This window comes from Mercenaria mercenaria, unplaced genomic scaffold, assembly GCF_021730395.1.
Source record: "Mercenaria mercenaria strain notata unplaced genomic scaffold, MADL_Memer_1 contig_4873, whole genome shotgun sequence".
Classification (NCBI taxonomy): Eukaryota; Metazoa; Mollusca; class Bivalvia; order Venerida; family Veneridae; genus Mercenaria; species Mercenaria mercenaria.
In genome coordinates, this window is record NW_026463136.1 from 40,170 (window position 1) to 60,228 (window position 20,059).

The following is a 20,059-nucleotide window of genomic DNA, read 5'->3' on the forward strand; positions in this document are numbered from 1 at the left end:
CGTCTCGGCTGCCAGTGCACGAGAAACCAAATTACAACCATCGTCTCGGTTACCAGTGCACGAGAAACCAAATTACAACCATCGTCTCGGCTGTCAGTGCACGAGAAACCAAATTACAACCATCGTCTTGGCTGCCAGTGCACGAGAAACCAAATTACAACCATCGTCTCGGCTGCCAGTACATGAGAAACCAAATTATAACCATCGTCTCGTCTGCCAGTACATGAGAAACCAAATTATAACCTCTTGTTCTGTTTACTTTATATATTCAGATTATTTGCTCAAAATGCAAGGTTATGTGGCCAAAGGTAAGTAGAAGTTCATATGCTCTTGTAGCGTTTCGATAAACTCGACCTTGTCACGTCTCCAGTAGGGAAAGATACAATTGCCTGGAAACATTGGATATTGAAAAGCATAATAGCACATGATTAACTTTCGCGTGAGAAAGCAAGCAAGTTGGTTTGCTGATGGTCTGTAGTTCTCTGATAGCTACACATGTATAAAATAATGCTGAGAAGAGCCCAGATTTACTAAAGTTTTAAGTCTGAAGTCTCCAGTCATGCATCATTGTTATTATACTACTCTTATAATATGCATTTCATTTCTATATTTTGTTTTTACGTTTCTGAAAGAATAGTTTTGTAGCATTTTATTTCATGTTGTACAACACTATTGTATCGCATCACAGTGCAACTGGACATTATTCCGAGCATGGGCGGGCACCTGTATTGAACCACTGGCGTCCCGCAAGCCAACTGGATGACTTCCTCCTACACACAAAAAAAAAATCTGCGCATCAAGCGATGTTTCAGATACACACACAGATAAGGGGCAAGGGTTTTTAAGTCAGCGGTCTGAACCACTTGGTATCGCAGGCTCCTGTTAAATACATATTTCTTACTGTACCTATGAATTGTACTGTAATTTATTGCTGTAAAATCTTTTCTGTAGACAATTTTACATTTTTATAGACCAACAAAGTGTTAAATACAGGTCTGTCATGTAGTACACGGATTTGACTGTCTATCTATAAAAGAAGTCCTAGTAAAAAAAAACTCAAAGAATTATCAAAATCACCGTTTCTGTAAGCTAACGACGGATTAGGAAATAGGTCACGTGACATTCTCTATTGTCAGTACAACAGTGTTCTATTTCCGAAAACTTATGTCTCATATCATTCCAACTTCCGGCAGACAAATGGAATGCCGTTAAATGCACTACGTTGTATTGATGTAAGGGATAAATGTATCGATTCTGCGCCAAGTGTTAGTGTTAGGTTTAACATACTATATTAGGCTTTGTTGAACCATAATTTTCACACAAACGAATTCGTCACACGTGTGAAAATTTTGAACGAATTCCACACACATTGTGTGACAAATACGTAAGAATATTTCACAAGTATGTATTGTAAAATCTTCGAGCCCCACCTGTTAACCACCTCTTAGAGCAAATGAAATGTTCACAAATATATCATACAGATGTGAGGAATTCGTATGAATTCTTCACACATGTGACGAATTCTTGTGTGCAAATTACGGTTCAACAGAGGGTCTGTGTGAAGTTAGCAGAATAGCAGAATAGCAGAACAACTCCAGCAGAATAGCAGGATAGCAGAATAACTCCAGCTGAATAGCAGAACGACAAATTTCAAGGGCATTTTGCGGGGAGAGGGGTCAAAGTCAAAAGTGAACATCTTAGCAAGAAAATATTTTTGCGGGGAGGGTGATTTTTTTAATGGAGTGGGGTGGGGCGATGTGGGGGGGGGGGGGGGGGGGGGGTGCAAATCATGTTTTTTATAGTGTGCATGTAATTATTTGTTGCAGGTAGTGATTTGACCTTTGAATAAATAAACCCTTAAGATAATGCCGTAAAATTTAAAGATACTCATTCGCAAATCTTAGCTGAACTTTGACCTGTAATAAAATAGAATATGATGTGTCCGTCATTACCTAGTGCCCTTGACCTTAGATCTAGTCTACTTTAAAACAACAAATGTACTTCACTTGTAAATCTATTCATCCTGCGAAGTTTGAAAACTCTGTTACAAAAATACTCTTTACGTATTGAGTGATTCCTGTTACATAGTCATAAACAAGTGAATGGAGTATTGACAAGCTATACAATGTGCATTATCAGCTAATATTATCATCCGAAATTTTACTGTTGTTAATGCCAGGTTCCATAGTAAGATTTTACCTAATGGTCTCTGGGCCAGTTTCTGTAAGTCCTCTAGTTTTTCGATTTCGTAACCTAGAAATTAGGCAAAGGTTCATCCATTCAGCCATTAATGCATTCATTCTGGGATTGTTTAAGACCGGATGTCGCTTTCTACCATATTATGTCAAACAAAAATAATACTTATTTGAGTAAACCCTGTGTATGAAAAGTGCGTACTTATCCCTCTTTGAAAGTATTATTGGCTACGCACGTGTTTTAGTAGATTGTTTCAATACTGACTTTCAGATATTTACGCTTTGCTTATGGAACTGTTCTAAATTAATTTAAGGCTCATTGTAAAAATTTAGTCCAAATTTTGACGATTTCTACAAAAGTTTAGGGGTTAAAATACCCACCAAGCCGAGCTACATTTTCGCCATTTTAATAACTCATAAAATTATCAAACTTACTGTATTTTTTAATAAGACATCATCAAATAATTGTATTAAGATTCACAATTTATATACTTTCATGAGAACATATAATACTTTGCAATCAGTTAAGGTTATAGATACGTGCATACAAATGTAATAAATTTAAATCACATGTTTTGTTTTCTCAATAAATCGAGTTTATTTGAGTTTCATTCAGAAAGGTTTGAGGTACCAATAGTTTCCTTTCTATTTTAGGTGTACAAATAAACTTACTTGTATAATTTTGACTTTAAGTTGATAAAGATAATTTAAAATGTAACATACGTAACAGTCGCCACTCAAATCTTCCACCTTGAAGAATTAGCAACATTGAAAACACTCCAAAAATTGTTTTTGTCTGCTTTTAATTTGAATAAATCATGTTTACTGAACATGCACACATGACCGTTATAATTCTGTTGGACTTAACCCTGTTACTATTCTCAATTATAGGATGTCGACAAACTACAGTAAAACAATGATGCTTCTTTCAACATCACTGTAAAGATAGCACAGAGTAGCAATTTGTATGGCTTCTTCTTCAAACATAGATAGCATATTGATAATTAACAGTAGATTTGGTTACGTAGGTGCGCAGTCTGAATATTTTTTACATTCATTCAAAAGAAAATACAGAACATGAGAGTACCTAAGAATCAAATATACGTTACCTAGGTTTCAAATTCAATTTCATATTTTGTATATTAATATTCCAGACTAATGCATAACTCATGCTTATTGGCACTGCAAAGAACCTACTCAGTCAGTTTTTACAGCATTACAAAGATGAAATGAAACATACATTATGAAACATCCGTTACCAAGATTACACAAACCATTAAATAACATTAAAGCTTGGATAGTTTTTGGGTTTCGATGGATTGTGGAGGTTTCAAGACAGAGGTTTTCATATTTTCAATGCATTGTTATGATAATTATGGAAGGTAAGATTGTATTCATTACGGAAATTATCGGTTTATATGCATTATGTGTTCGATGTTACTGATGTGATTCCTGATGTAAATAAACACTGCACATTTCGAACTTATAGAACGTTATACATATACAGTACAACATGGGTAGTGAAATTAATGTCACTTTTGGTAAAACATGTTTCTTTAAATAGTTCTGCTTCTTTGACCATAGTGATTTTCAAATATCACTTATACTGTGACGGAATTACTGAACTACGCAGTCATATTACATTTCCTTAAATTAAATTATAAACAAATACAAACAAACTAATTCATTCAAAAGATGATGTATTTCAACTGTTACATATATATTACCTCGGTATGGAACTGTGTTTAAAACATTATGTAACTACGGTAACGTATGTTTCAGAACTACACAATAGGACATGTTATAACATCATTGTACACCATATGACAGAAATATACTGTTAGTTTGATGTGAGAGATTGCGAGAAGTCATTTTTTGGTAACAGTATCAGAATAAGTGCATCATACATGCATAGCTGCAATTGTACGTACTTACAGAGTCTGCACCATTTGTTTGGAACACACCAGTGGTGCATTGATGTCTTTGTGACACATTTTTTAAAATTATTAAGTGTGTGAACTTGGCGAGAAGTTCGACATTCGACATTGAACATTGGATAAGAGAACGACATTGGACATTTAAGCGTGAAGTTAGCGAGAAGTTAAATATTCCACATTGGACATTCGATTTCAGAACGACATAGGGCATTCGAACCCAAAACGACATTAGACATTCGATTTCAGAACGACATTGGAAACTCGAAACCAGAACGACATTGGACATTCGAAACCAAAAGGACATTGGACATTCGATATCATAACGACATTGGACATTCGATTTCAGAACGACATTTGACATTCTATTTCAGAACGACAATGGACATTTGACCCCAAAACGACATTGGACATTCAATACCAGAACGACTTTGGACATTTGAATCCAGAACGACATTGGACATTCGAACCAAGAACGACATTAGACATTCGAAACCAAAACGACATTGCACATTCGATACCAAAACAACATTGGACATTCGATACCAGAACGACTTTGGAGATTTGAATCCAGAACGACATTGGACATTCGAACCAAGAACGACATTAGACATTCGAACCCAAAACGACATTGCACATTCGATACCAAAACAACATTGGACATTCGATAACAGAACGACATTGGACATTCGATTTCAGAACGACATTGGACATTCGAACCTAGAACGACATTGGACATTCGAAACCAAAACGACATTGGACATTCGATACCAGAACGACATTGGACATTCGATTTCAGAAAGACATTGGACATTCGAACCTAGAACGACATTGCACATTCGAAACCAAAATGACATTGGACATTCGATACCAAAACGACATTGGACATCCGATTTCAGAACGAAATTGGACATTCGAACCTAGAACGACATTGAACATTCGAACCCAGAACGACATTGGACATTCGAACCCAGAACGACATTGAACATTCGAAACCAAACGACATTGGACATTCGATACCAGAACGGCATTGGACATTCGATTTCAGAACGACATTGGGCATTCGAACCTAGAACGACATTGGACATTCGATACCAAAACGACATTGGACATTCGATTTCAGAACGACATTCGACATTCGAACGTAGAACGACATTGGACATTCGAAACCAAAACGACATTGGACATTTGATTTCAGAACGAAATTGGACATTCGAACCTAGAACGACATTGGGTATTCGACCCCAGAACGTATTGGACATTCGAACCCAGAACGACATTGGACATTCGAATCCAAAACGACATTTGACATTCGAACCTAGAACGACATTGGACATTCTATTTCAGAACGACATTGGACATTCGAATCTTGAACGACTTTGGACATTCGACTTCAGAACGACATTGGACATTCGAAACTTCAACGACTTTGAACATTCGAACCCAAAACTACATTGGTCATTCAAACCTAGAACGATATTGGACATTCGAACCCAGAACGACATTGGACTTTCGAATCCAAAACGACTTTGGACATTCGAACCTTGAACGACATTGGAAATTCGATTTCAGAACGACATTGGACATTCGAAACTTGAACGACTTTGGACATTCGAACACAAAACGACATTGGACATTCGAACCCAGAACGACATTAGACATTCAAAGCCAGAACGGCATTGGACATTCGAACCCAGAACAACATTAGACTTTCGAATCCAAAACGACATTGGACATTCGAACCCAGAACGACATTGGGCATTTGAACCCAAAACGACATTTGACATTCGATACCAGAACGATTTTGGACATTTGATTTCAGAACGACATTGGACATTTGAACCTAGAACGACACTGGACATTCGAACTCAAAACGACATTGTACATTCGATACCAAAATGACATTGGACATTCTATACCAGAACGACATTGGACATTCGACTTCAGAACGACATTGGATATTCGAACCTAGAACGACATTGGACATTCGAAACCAAAACGACATTGGACATTCGATACCAGAACGACATTGGACATTCGATTTCATAACGACATTGGACATTCGAACCTGAACGACAATGGACATTCGAACCCAAAACGATATTGGACATTGGAACCCAGAACGACATTGGACATTCGATTTCAAAACGATATTGGACATTCGAAGCCAGAAAGACATTGGACATTCGAAGCCAGAACGACATTGGACTTTCGAAACCAAAATGACAATGGACATTCGAACACAGAACGACATTGGAAATTCGATACCAAAACGACATTGGACATTCTATTTCAGAACGACATTGGACATTCTAACCCAGAACGACATTGGATATTCGACTTTTGAGCGACATTGGACGTTCGAACCTAGAACGATATTGGACATTCGAGACTAAAAAGACATTGAACATTCGATACCAGAACGACATTGGACATTCGATTTCAAAACAACATTGGACATTCGAACCCAGAACGACATTGGACATTCGATAGAAGAACGAAATTGGACAATTTATTTTAGAACGACATTAGTAGTATCCCTTGGCGCCGATTCCTAAAAGTCTGTAAGTCCTCCTGAAAGTGTCGCAGACCGTTTTAAATCAGGAACTACTTGGTTGGTGTTACCTCTCCTGGCACCTGTTCTTGAAAGTCTGCGAGTCCTCCTGAAAGTGTCGCAGACCGTTCTGAATGGTTTGAAAGAACACATGGAGTGCTGGGTCGATGTTTTCTACTTTTGCACCGATTCCTGAAAGTCTGCGAGTCCTCCTGAAAGTGTCCATTCTAAATGATTGAAAAAGAAACATGGACTATTGTGTCGATGTTTTCTGCGATTACGCCGTTTCCTGAAAGTCTGTGAGTCCTCCTGAAGGTGCCACAGACCGATTGTAATGCGTTGAAATGATACAGAGGCTACCGGGACGGTGTTTTCTCCACTGGCACCGATTCCTGGAAGTCTGTGAGTATTCCTGAAAGTGTTGCAGACCGTTTTTAATGATTAAAAACGTAAAAAGAACTACTTTGTTAGTATTATTAGATTGTTGGCACCGAATATAGAAAGTCTGCGAGTTCTCCTGAAAGTGTCTCAGACCGTTCTGAATGATTTGAATAGACACAGGGATTGCTAGGTTGGTGTTTTCTCCCTTGGCACCGATTCCTGAAAGTCTGCGAGTCCCCCTGAAAGTGTCGCAGACCATTCTAAATGATCTAAAAATAAACAAGGACTATTGTGACGATGTTTTCTCCCTTGTCACCGTTTCCTGAAAGTCTGCGAGTCCTCCTAAAAGTGTCACAGACCGTTCTTAATGTGTTGAAATGACGCAGAGGCTACTGGGACGGTGTTATCTCCCTTGGCACCGGTTCCTGGAGTTCTTCGAGTGTTCCTGAAAGTTTCGCAGACCGTTTTAAATGATTGAAAAAGAAACAAGGAATATTGGGACGATGTTTTCTCCTTTGGCACAGGTTACTGAAAGTCTGCAAGTCCTCTTGAAAGTGCCATTTAAAATTCTGGTTTCATCTTTCCTTATAACCGGACGTGACACGTTCAGAAGGACTCGCAGACTTTCAAGAACCGGCACTAAGGGAGATAACACCACCGAAGTAGTCCCTGTTTCTTTTTAAATCATTTAGAACGGTCTGCAACACTTTCAGGTACACTTGCAGATCTCAATGAACTAGTGCCAAGGGAGATAACACGGTCTCAGTGGCCTCTGTATCATTCAAACCCATTAAGAAGTGTCTGTGACACTTTTAAGAGGACTTGCAGACTTTCAGGAACCGGTGCCAAGGGACAAAACATCGTCCCAATAGTCCTTGTTTCTTTTTCAATCATTTAAAACGGTCTGCGACACTTTCAAGAGGACTCGAAGACTTTCAGGAATCGGTGCCAGGGGAGATAACATTAACCAAGTAGTTCATGTTTCTTTTAAAATCATTTAAAACGGTCTGCGACACTTTCAGGAGGTCTCAGAGACCTCCAGGAACTGGTGCCAATGGAGATTATACCATCCCAGTAGCCTCTGTACCATTTCAACCCATTAAGAACGGTCTGTGACATTTTCAGGAGGACTCGCAGACTTTCAAGAACAGGTTCCAAGAGAGATAACAGTAACCAAGTAGTTCTTGTTTCTTTTTTAATCATTAAAAAAGGTCTGCGACACTTTCAGGAACACTCGCAGACTTTCAGGAATAGGTGGCAAGGGAGCAAACACCGTCCCAGCAGCCTCTGTATCAATTCAACCCATTAAGAACGGTCTATGACGCTTTTAGGAGGACTCGCAGACCTTCTGGAAACGGTGTCAAGGGAGAAAACATCGTCACAATAGTCCATGTTTCTTTTTCAATCATTTAGAATGGTCTGCGACACTTTCAGGAGGACTCGAAGACTTTCAGGAATCGGTGTCAATGTAGAAAACACCGACCCAGTAATCCATGTGTTCATTCAAACCATTCAGAACGGTCTTCGACACTTTCAGGAGGACTCGCAGACTTTCAGGAATCGGTGCCAAGTAGAAAACACCGACCAGCAATCCATGTGTCCTTTCAAACCATTCAGAATGCTCTTCGACTCTTTCAGGACGAATCGCAGACTTTCAAGAACTGGTGCTAGGAGAGAGAACACTAACCAAGTAGTTCCTGTTTCTTATTAAACAATTTTAAACGGACTGTGACACTTTCAGGAGCACTCGCAGATTTTCAGAAATCGCCAAGGGAGACTACTAATGTCTTTTGAATTCGAATGTCCAACGTCGTTCTGGGTTCGAATGTCCAATGTCGTTCTGGGTTCAAATGTCCACTTTCGTTCTGAAATAGAATGTCCAATGTCGTTCTGGGTTCGAATGTCCAATGTCGTTCTGGTATCGAATGTCCAATGTCGTTTTGGGTTCGAATGTTCAATGTCGGTCTGGGTTTGAATGTCCAATGTCGTTCTGGTATCGAATGTCCAATGTCGTTCTGGTATCGAATGTCCAATGTCGTTCTGGTATCGAATGTCCAAAGTCGTTTTGGTATCGAATGACCAATGTCGTTCTGGATTCGAAAGTCCAATGTCGTTCTGGGTTCGAATGTCCAATGTCGTTTTGAGTTCGAAAGTCAATGTCGTTCTAGGCTCGAATGTCCAATATCGCTCTGAAATCGAATGTCTAATATCGTTCTGGTATCGAATGTCCAATGTCGTTTTGGATTCGAATGTCCAATGTCGTTCTAGGTTCGAATGTCCAATGTCGTTCTGAAATCGAATGTCCAATGTCCTTCTAGTATCGAATGTCCAATGTTGATCTGAAATCGAATGTCCAATGTCATTCATGTATCGAATGTACAATGTCGTTTTGGTTTCGAATGTCCAATGTCGTTCTACGTTCGAATGTCCAATGTCGTTCTACGTTCGAATGTCCAATATCGTTCTGAAATAGAAAGTCCAATGTCGTTCTGGGTTCAAATGTCTAATGTCGTTCTTAAATAGAATGTCCAATGTCGCTCTGGGTTCAAATGTCCAATGTCGTTCTAAAATAGAGTGTCCAATGTCATTCTTGGTTCAAATGTTCAATGTCATTCAGAAATCGAATGTCCAATGTCGTTCTGTGTCTAAATGTCTAACGTCATTCTGAAATCGCATGTACAATGTCAATTTGGTTTCGAATGTGCAATGTCGTTCTGGTATCGAATGTCCAATGTCGTTTTGGTTTCGAATGTTTAACGTCTTTCTGAAATTGAATGTCCAATGTCGTTTTGGTATCGAATGTCCAATGTCGTTTTGGATTCGAATGTCCAATGTCGTTCTGGTATCGAATGTCCAATGTCGTTTTCGTTTAGAATGTCCAATGTCGTTCTGGTATCGAATGTCCAATGTCGTTTTGGTTTGGAATGTCCAATGTCTTTCTGAAATCGAATGTCCAATGCCGTTCTAGTATCGAATGTCCAATGTCGTTTTGGGTTCGAATGTCCAATGTCGTTCTATGTTCGAATGTCCAATGTCGTTCTGAAATCGAATGTCCAATGTCGTTATGGTATCAAATGTTCAATGTCGTTTTGGGTTCGAATGTCCAATGTCGTTCTAGGTTCGAATGTCCAATGTCGTTCTGAAAGCGTATGTTTAATGTCGTTCTGTTATCGAATGTTCAATGTCGTTTTTGTTTCGACTGTCCAATGTGTTTCTGAAATCGAATGCCCAATGTCGTTCTTAGACCTCTAGTATCGAATGTCCAATGTCGTTTTGGATTCGAATGTCCAATTTCGTTTTTGTTTCGAATGTCCAATGTCGTTCTGGTATCGAATGTCCAATGTCGTTTTGGTTTCGAATGTCCAATGTCGTTCTGAAATCGAATTTCCAATGTTGTTATGGTATCAAATGTCCAATGTCGTTTTGGGTTCGAATGTCCAATGTCGTTCTAGCTTCGAATGTCCAATGTCGTTCTGAAATCGTATGCCCAATGTCGTTCTGTTATCGAATGTCCAATGTCGTTTTGGATTCGAATGTTCAATGTCGTTCTAGCTTCGAATGTCCAATGTCGTTCTCGGTTTGAATGTCCAATGTCGTTCTGGTTTCGAATGTCCAATGTCGTTCGTGATTCGAATGTCCAATGTCGTTCTGGATTTGAATGTCCAATGTCGTTCTGGTTTCGAATGTCCAATGTCGTTCTGGGTTCGAATGTCCAATGTCGTTCTGAAATAGAATGTCCAATGTCGAATGTTTAACTTCTCGCCAACTTCACGCTTTAAATGTCCATTGTTGTTCTCTTATCCAATGTTCAATGTCAAATGTCGAACTTCTCGCCAACTTCACACACTTCAATATTACGCTTGAATTTAACAATGGATGAGTGACGTAACTTAATTTGCAACGTTGCATTTACTTTTATTTTGTCCATTATTGTCAGTCTTATTCAGGCTATTGAACAAATTCATAATATTATCGGCGTCATTGAAAACTTACCACTTAATATATACCTCTTTACTTTTTTATACAATATCGACGTCACTTTTTCATGGCCTGTGCACGGTCTATTACTCACAGACCCTGTCTGATCATGTCTCCTAACCCATTTCATGACTGTCAAGTGTGAACAGCACATACGACGTGCAATTTCACGACATGAAAGTTCGGCGACAACCATGCCAATGGCCTAATGGCGTTGATCGTGCCTTTAACGTGGCATTCTTAGCAAGGATATTCTGTTTTTTTAACGTATTCCTTTTAGTCTGTCCACTTACTTTCAAGTGTGATGATTGATTTGCGATAGAAATTTCGAACATGTCGACATTGCTGGAAAAAGTCATTTTGCACGTGCAGCCCGTGCCTCAAATGTAGTTAATCGGATTCGACAAATCTTTACACCAGTGACGTCTCAGCTGCGTCAAAAATGTAGTCGTGTTATGCTTTTAACACAGTCCAATGCGAGTTTTAAAATATAAGGGCCATTAGGGTGGTAAAATTTCAGTGACGCTGAGTATATTTACATTACGATTATACGTGTAGATAAGTATATATAATAAAAAAGGTTATTTTTTTTCCATCGGGAAATACTCGTTCTCCGGCGGAATAATATTGCGCTCTTAAAGTCCTAATATATATATATGATAAACAACACATTTTTCAAGACAGTTTAGCTATAAGTAAAAATGTCACAATGATAGATGTGTTTTGTTTAAGCATTATACACATACATAAACTCTGTAATCATTCGTTAATTTTCTCCTACTAGTGGCAAGATTTATATGAAATTTGGCGCTAAAGTCGATACTGTAGACTGGTTTGATGAATACTCCGACGTTATACGAAATGGAAACAAGTTGTTTTACTGAAGCCAATTTTAATATTTTCTCTACGCTATTTGTCTTCACCTTTTGACTTGATATTTGTTATAAAGATACACATATAACTTCAACCACACAAAAAGAAGTTAGAGCTCTATTATTTAAAAAGTTTGGCCAGGTATTAATATCATTTCGGATACAACTATAGCCTTTCGTTTTTAATAAACCAAACAAAATGCAACCACGCAATCAATGCCAGTTTTAATTGTTTAATTGTTTCTGCCAGCCCTTGTCACATTAAAGTACTAACTCCTAAAACGACTACTGTTTAACTGAAATCCATGTCTTCCTCAACGTTTCCACCCTCTGCGCTCTCTGGGAATTGTAAATTTATACCAGAGTCCGAGTCCTGCTCAAATCTATATAAGTAACGTGGGCACTTCAAGGCTTCTAAAACATCAATTATAGGAGTAACTAATATTTTACCATTGGGCAGACCACTCTCTAAGATCCCTATAGCAGCTGCACAGTCCGGATGTCCGATGAAAGCAAGTGCTCCAGAATCACCAATTTCTGCAAAGGATAAATTATGTTTCGGTAAAATTTCTAGTTGGTTATACAATCGAACTCCAAAGTTCGAATCGTCAACGTGATTGGATCCCACACGAACTGCAGCACCTTGTAGTCCAATGTAGCCTGTAGTTGGTCCAGTAGTCATACCAAATTTATACACTTCCGTCATAGGCCGTAACAGATTTGCGTCAATAACATTACCGGAATCGAAGACAAAAGGTTTATCTAGGTCAAAACCTGTTGAATGTAAAAAAGAATTGATCAGCGGCATATGGGGTATAATTGTAAGACATATCTATGTCAATAATGACAGGCCAGTTCCGCAACATTTTAGTTTGCAGATTACTTTGCACTGCAAAATGTACGAGGGCGTTCAATAAATACCCGGAAAAGTGCTCTCAATTCCTCATGTATCAGCAAAAATAAATGAAAATGCTACAAAATGTAGACTAGGGAATACTGAGTTGATAGGTCAAAAGTAGATTGTCTTTGGATAAATAATAAGTAAATGCGAGTCCCCATGGCAACGTCATGTGACGTCATCCGGCCCAATTTTGTCTCTTTTTCTATTTTACATGCGCTAAAACATTACTTGCCACTTACCTAATTTTCAAGCTACCTTTTCTTAAATTGGGTGAATATTGGTATGGAAAGTAAGCGTTACGCTAATAACGTCAAATTATAAATGTGACATCATTAAAATATTTGGCAGGCATATTGAGTTGGTCGTCGCTTGAAAATTAGTCTTGAACGGAGATGTGAGATAGCATTTTGTGTTCTGAATCAAAAATCAAGGAAAGAGACAAATGCTATGCTGAAAAAGGTTTAAGGGACAATGCCCTGAAGAAAACAAAATTTTATTAGTGGGACGTGGCATTTAAAAGTGGTCAGGAGAATATTGCTGACGACTTGTGTTACAGACATGAAAAATAACGCTCAGTCACATTTAATAAATTAAAGAGCTCCTTGATAGGGCATCAGTTCAGTGTCAAATTTCTTCAATACCACAGGAACATCATATGAACAGTATTTATTTATTCTTAGGAAGGTGTAAAAATGCATTTAATGGTGATAAACATTGAATCAGTGGTAATCACGAGTTGTATTGATTAACTGAGTGTGATATGACAGCATCATAATGACTTTGGGCCGCTTTTGAGGTGATGGCGTTGCCTAGGAGATGACAAATAAATATTGTGCATGTTTTGAAATCTGTAATTTAGGTATTTGCATTCAGTATGTTCATATCCTTCATGTTTTCAAAGTTTACCAAAATGAGACCAGAAATAAAGAAATGAGAGCACTTTTTCGGGTATTTATTGAACACCCCTCGTACATGAACCAGAATGAATATCTAACAATACTGTTCAAACCAGAATAATATGCAAAGTTACGAACTTTTTGCATAACCCGACTGACATATAAAGCACTCTATTTGATTGAAAATTGAATTAACCACTTAACCGTTAACATGTATATGCATTACACTATTTATGTTTACGATCAATACATTTGCACCAATATACTGGAATACTGCAATTTTAAGATCTACTTTTAGCGTACATACAACAGGTTGTAAGATATAATAGTAGCTGGACCTGTGATGTTGCATTTAGTTGGGATGGAATTTGCCAGTTCTTATGCGAAAGCGTTGAGTGTCATAGAAATGTGTTGTATAAAAATATCGCTATAGATGATATTTTTAAATCAAACACCATAATCTTGTATCCCTTTGAAACAGCATGGCGTTGGCCTTACGACAAGGTAAAGAAGAATATTTATATTTTTTATAAATGAAAGGGAGGTTTCACATAGGAAAACGGAACTAGATATACTTATGACTGTTGCCTGATACTTAAATATGTTAAGCTTTTAACTTAAAAATTAAAAGAAGATCAAGTAATGTTTTCTGTCATGGAAATCGCGGAGTAAATTTTGCCGCAAATTCCTGTGCTTATGTTGTAGCCGATCCTATTAGTGTGTAAAGGGATAGTGTTAACTAACAAACAAAAATATTTATACAGCTTGAGCAAATAGTTTACATAAAGTGTATTTTCAAGATATCGTGTATATGTACTACATATTTCAAGCAGTAAGCTTGAAAACATTTAATTCTTTTCACGCTATGTCCTCAACTAGCCAATCAGTTTTTAGAAGGCATTGTTATTGTCACTAAGTCTAGTGAACGCCGTATTGGTTCAGCGGAACGGAACTTTGAACAAAACTTAAGCGTCAATGCAGAGATGCTACAAGCAGCAAGTTAATCCCGAGATTGATAAGACATCGTCGTCTTATCAAACAAATAACGCCAGCTCGACGATGGTCGATAGAAGTCAGAATAACCGAACGTGCTAAAATCAACTCACTTTAAGGGTTATAGAGCAGTGATTGCTAATAAAAACACAATTAAATAAAACATTCAGTTTCATAATTTTGATTCCCTTTGTCCAGCCTAAATTGGTTGAATAATACCCAATACAAATGTAGATTCATACAAGTGATTTAAATACAAATTATTTTATCCCGATAGATCATGTATATTAATTTAATAACGTAATTAAACTGGCAAACTACATTAACATATGGCATGCCTTAATTCGCGCCGTGTATCATACTAGTATATTATTATATGTTTGTTGGTATACATTGCTATACTTAAAAACAAAATATTAAAAATATAACTAATCCAATAGACTTGAAACAACCATAAGCGCCTTTTGACATGTCTGTTATGTGTCCTTTTTGTAGTGTTCTATATCATATTGAAACCAAATCTTTTGGCAGTAAAAACCTGCGTGATTGTATGGAACAATAGAAAAAATATGTAAATATTAGTTTTTTAAAGTAACAATGGCATTAGATAAGTGTACCTTTGTTGGCATGAGGGAAGGACCCAGAGGTCGGTTTCCTACTCTGAATTTGTATTAGAGCCACATCAACACCTGGTGTGCGATCCCCTCCTTCTTTATATGAGGCAGCAACAACTCTACCGAAGGTTTCCGACTGTTCACAAGCCGGCTGGAAAACCATTTTCGTTTCCTTTTCCCCAAAGTCTACATAACTGTACTTCTTTATCCACTGCAGTTCTTCATATGACAAAACGACATGGGCACTTGTAATGCAACATAGGTCGAAGGTTTTGTGTTTAACAAACGCTCCAAGTGTACCACCTAACGTATCACCGTTATTGGTCCTCACACCAGCATGGATCCCACATCCCATTTTTATAACTTTATGATAGTCATTGGGTCCCTTGCAAATGAAATTAAATTTCCCTTCTAAAACATCGGTTGGGAAATTATCAATTAAACTTGGTATAGGCTCCTCTTCTAGTGGAATTAAGTTCCGTACTTTTTTATCAACGTATATTGAAATACATGGTGTTTCAATTAGCTTGTGCTGTCCAGATGTTAAATAACCAATAGATTTAGCAACACCTGGAGTTATTGCATTGATAAATTTATGTTTATTCATTAATTTTTCTGCATTCTTCGATATAATTTGTTTGAGCATTTCGAATGTCTCAACACCAAACTTATCGTAACATAGAGCTAGTATTTCCTTTTCTTTTAACATTACTATCTGGCTTTCTTTTTCCAATGTGATATGAGAATTAATCAAATGAATTCTGAAGTCACTAACTCCGATATCAGACGATATCATATCGCTTTCTACGACAAAAACAATTTTGTCACTTGAAAGCGTGTATGCTGGCCACACTTTGCTACCGTTTTTTAATTTCTCTTGAATAGTGTCACAAATGTTTGCACAAACATTCCTTAATGCTTCAGAACGTTTACCAAAGATGCTGCAAATAGATTGTAATTCACTATCTGTCGGAAGTACATCGTCGAGTAGTAACTCTGAAGCTAAACCAACACTCCTCCGATAAATGCTTTCTGTCCAAGAGTCTTCAACTAATAGAATTTTAGAAATATAATTATATATTTTAAAATGTATCACTTAAGAAGAACTACAGACATAAATTCTATATTCTTAATTAAGTACATATTAAAGTGTATTCACCTAGCATTGTATTGATGCGGGATGAATATACAATTTGTCTGATACATCAGAATTGGGAAAAGTATTCTCAAGAAAGGAACTAAACATTAGCCAGAATGCAACTGAAAAACATCGCACGACATATCCCGAAAAAGACATAACTGGACAGGAGCTAAACATTTGCAAGAAAACACCAGTTCCTTTGCTAAGAACGAATTTAATTTTCGACAGAAAGTGACTGAAGATTCGTTATAAAGTAGCTGAACACTGACTAGAAAGAGTTTATCTTTGACTAGGAAAGAGCTAAACATTCGTCAGGAAGGATTTAAACATTCGCCAGAAAACAGCTGAACATTCGCTGGAAAGACATTTAATATGCTACAAAGGAGTTGAGCATTCGTAAAAATAGAATTGAACATTTGTCAGTCATGCAGCAGCTGAACATTTGCTAAAACGTTAAACATTCATTAAAAAGGAGCTTTATATTCAACAGGAAGCAGCTGGACATTCGTCCGTAAGCAGCTGAATATTCGTCAGAGAGCAAGATAAACTTTCGCTAAAAAGAAGCTGAACATTCGCCTGATAGGAAATAAGCATTATTCAGAAAGGAGTTGTACATTCTCCAGAAAGCAGCTTATTATTTGTTACAAAGCAGCTAAAGAGTTGCTGAAAAGGAGCTAAACATTCGCTTAAAAGAAGCTTAACTTTCGCAAGAAAGATGATAATTTGCCAGAAATTCGCCAGAAAGGAGATAAACAAAAGCTTAATTAGAATTGCATTTGCCAGAACGGAACTGAACATTAATTAAGAAGGAATTGATCACTAGCTTAACTCATCTTTTTCGATTGCTTACCACTTTTCTGCCAATTCCTTTCAAACGAACTTTCAACAAAAGTCTTACAAATTGAAATTGAAATCTCGTCAATAGCTCTAAAGACTTATCATATTCCCGATATCATTAGGAATTATAATTTTAATTTATCAGTTAACTGACATTTATTCCTCTTCAAAATAATAGTTTGTATCAAAACCAAATCAGTTTAGCGTTACGTGTTGTTTTAAATGACAGAAGAAAAGTATTCAATTTAAATATCAGGGCTACAAAATTTCAATAACAGAATTCCATACGTCTTGCATACTTTACTGGTATAGTGTGTAAATAATATATGACACATGCAAAAATTTAATGAAACGAAAAAGCCTATACAATCAATAACAAATCGGCTTTTCTGTAAATGCATTGCCTTTTTTAGCATCTTAAGATTTAACAAAGCTAGAATTCAATGTACATTGTATATGAAACAATTGAAAGGAAAAATCAGATGAACGGCTTTTAATTCATTGCCAATAGAATAAATCAACAAACGTACACGCTGTCTAATGAATGAACACTGCTTAGCTCAGTAGGTAGAGCGTCGGTCTACGGATCGCGGGGTCGTGAGTTCGATCCACGGGCTGGGCGTATATTCTCCGTGACTATTTGATAAACGACATTGTGTCTGAAATCATTAGTCCTCCACCTCTAATTCATGTGAGGAAGTTGGCAGTTACTTGCGGAGAACAGGTCTGTACTGGTACAGAATCCAGGAACACTGGTTAGGTTAACTGCACGCCGTTACATGACTGAAATACTGTTGAAAAACGGCGTTAAACCCAAAACAAACAAAAAACAAAGTATAAAAAAGTCACCAGAACTAAATAAAATGTGACTTAGTCCAAAATATTAGGACCTCAACCTTAAAGATATGACCATAGAATGGTAGTTTTCCTTATACACGAGTGACCTTATGCAAATCGTGGACATCTGTGATAGCTTTGTTATGTAGTCCTAGAGATTCGGCTTGAACGATTTCAGCAGAGACCACTCATTGATTCTACGTTAACTCAACACATTACGTTTTTACCTGTTTTATGATCTTTGTTATGCGGCCGTTTTATAAGACCCAGTTGTTTACTCGTACTAGGGACTGTTGATACACCTTTTTGTCGAAATCCTGAAAATGACAGAGTCCACAATTGTTTTAAAATCCAGTATATTTATTTCGAATGTCCAAGTTTGAATGATAAATACATCAAACAATATATTACAATTTTAACAAAAATGGGGAATTACATTCTTATTTGATACACAATATTTTATATTTAATAAAAATGGGGAAATAAGCTAATCCTGCTTTAAGTAAGAAATGGGGAAATTTGCCAATATTCTCGCTTTGAGTAAGAGGTACATAATACAAAGATTAATAACAATCTTACCACAATAACAAGTACTTTTAGAAACTTAAAATATAATTAACATCAATCTTGGCTATAATTGGCATATTTTATAAAAGTTATTATTCTAAATTTCAAGTCATGTTATATTTCAAGAATAAGATAAAATTACACAAAGTTGATTTAATAAAAGTCTTATAATAATAAAACAAGTACATACCTGGAAATGACAGAGTCAACACGTGTTTAAAAATCCAGTATTTTTATTTCGAATGTCCAAGTTTGAATGATACTTGGACATTGGAGACTGGAGTTTTTATTGGGCTCTGTCAAACCAAGTATAAACATTATTTTCTGAGGAATTGGTTACAAGAAGGAAATATTAGGATAGCTTCCTGTATAAAACTTGTTGAAGATAGTAGACTATTTTTATAAAGGCCTAGGTAAAAGAGATAAGCTGATTTTGTAGCAAGATTTCTACTTTGCTAAAGTGTAAGTTGTTGAGATGTAAGAAGCTTAACTTAAGATGCTAATGGCAAAGTCATTAAGCAAACACCTTGTTAGGTGTCAGACCATTCAAATTGTAAAACTGATTCAAATTGTGTAAAACTATGTCCAAAATATAAATTTAACTAAAAATTGTGATTGTTTTAAAGTTACAAAAATGAAATTATTATTTTTAAAATCTATTCATGAAATCAAAGATTTTGATACCAGATATGACATATTAACTTTTATAAATATATTTATTATGTAATATGTCATATTAAAAAAGATGTAAAAATATAGAGCATACTACCTGTCCTAAGCTTATATATTAAAAAGTAAGTCATTGGTATTAGTGCTTATATATTCATAATTCAGTCATTTATCAAGAGCTGCTCCATATATAGCCAAGTTTTGACAATTTTCAAGTAAGATATACGTTATGCGAAATTAACTATCAAAATAACCAATGATTTAAGTTTTATGAAACCTCATGTTAGTTTTAAACGGAACACACCGCATAGCTGTATAAAATCTGCAAGTGATTTCATAGTATCATACACACTTTTAAGACCCAAGCAAGTTGATCAACCGCGACTGGAATTCTTAAATAGAAACATAAGACACGTTATACAGAGTTTGCAAGAAAATGAAAATATCTTTTGGAAATGGGGACCACAAACCGTATTATCAATAAGCCAGCTATGCCTTGTGTATATGTGAAAAAAATGTAGTAAAAAGGATGAACATTTTTATGTGGGGTTCGATTTCATAAAATGCAAGTAAGATAGTTTTACGCTAAAATAAAATATGTTATGCTGATAAATTAATATATTAATTCTCAAGGACAGATCACGTAATTCGAAGAATGCGCAATTAGATACTTTATCAACATCTGGTGGA

The 20,059-nt window shown here is 36.6% G+C and overlaps 1 protein-coding gene across 2 annotated transcripts; it reads right to left on the minus strand.

Moving 5' to 3' along the window:
* Positions 1-10,915: 10,915 nt before the first annotated feature.
* On the minus strand, positions 10,916-18,549 carry LOC128554248 (uncharacterized). Of its 2 annotated transcripts, XM_053535498.1 has the most exons (3): positions 18,361-18,549; positions 15,322-16,368; positions 10,916-12,688 (listed from the first exon to the last, which is right to left on the minus strand). In XM_053535498.1, the coding sequence occupies exons 2-3, from the start codon at positions 16,112-16,114 to the stop codon at positions 12,207-12,209; spliced, it is 1,275 nt and encodes a 424-aa protein (XP_053391473.1). In that variant the 5' UTR covers positions 16,115-16,368; positions 18,361-18,549; the 3' UTR covers positions 10,916-12,206. The 2 variants fall into 2 exon arrangements, with proteins under 2 accessions (XP_053391473.1, XP_053391474.1); XM_053535499.1 differs by lacking the exon at positions 18,361-18,549 and having other exon boundaries at positions 15,322-16,472.
* Between the last annotated feature and the right edge of the window lie 1,510 nt (positions 18,550-20,059).

Bases quoted from the DNA above. Each gene is read 5' to 3' on its own strand.
- LOC128554248 (XM_053535498.1), bottom strand. From the start codon at position 16,114: ATGATATCGTCTGATATCGGAGTTAGTGACTTCAGAATTCATTTGATT. The intron at 12,689-15,321 runs GTACACTTATCT...TACATTCAACAG, and splicing joins CTTCCCTCATGCCAACAAAG to GTTTTGACCTAGATAAACCT.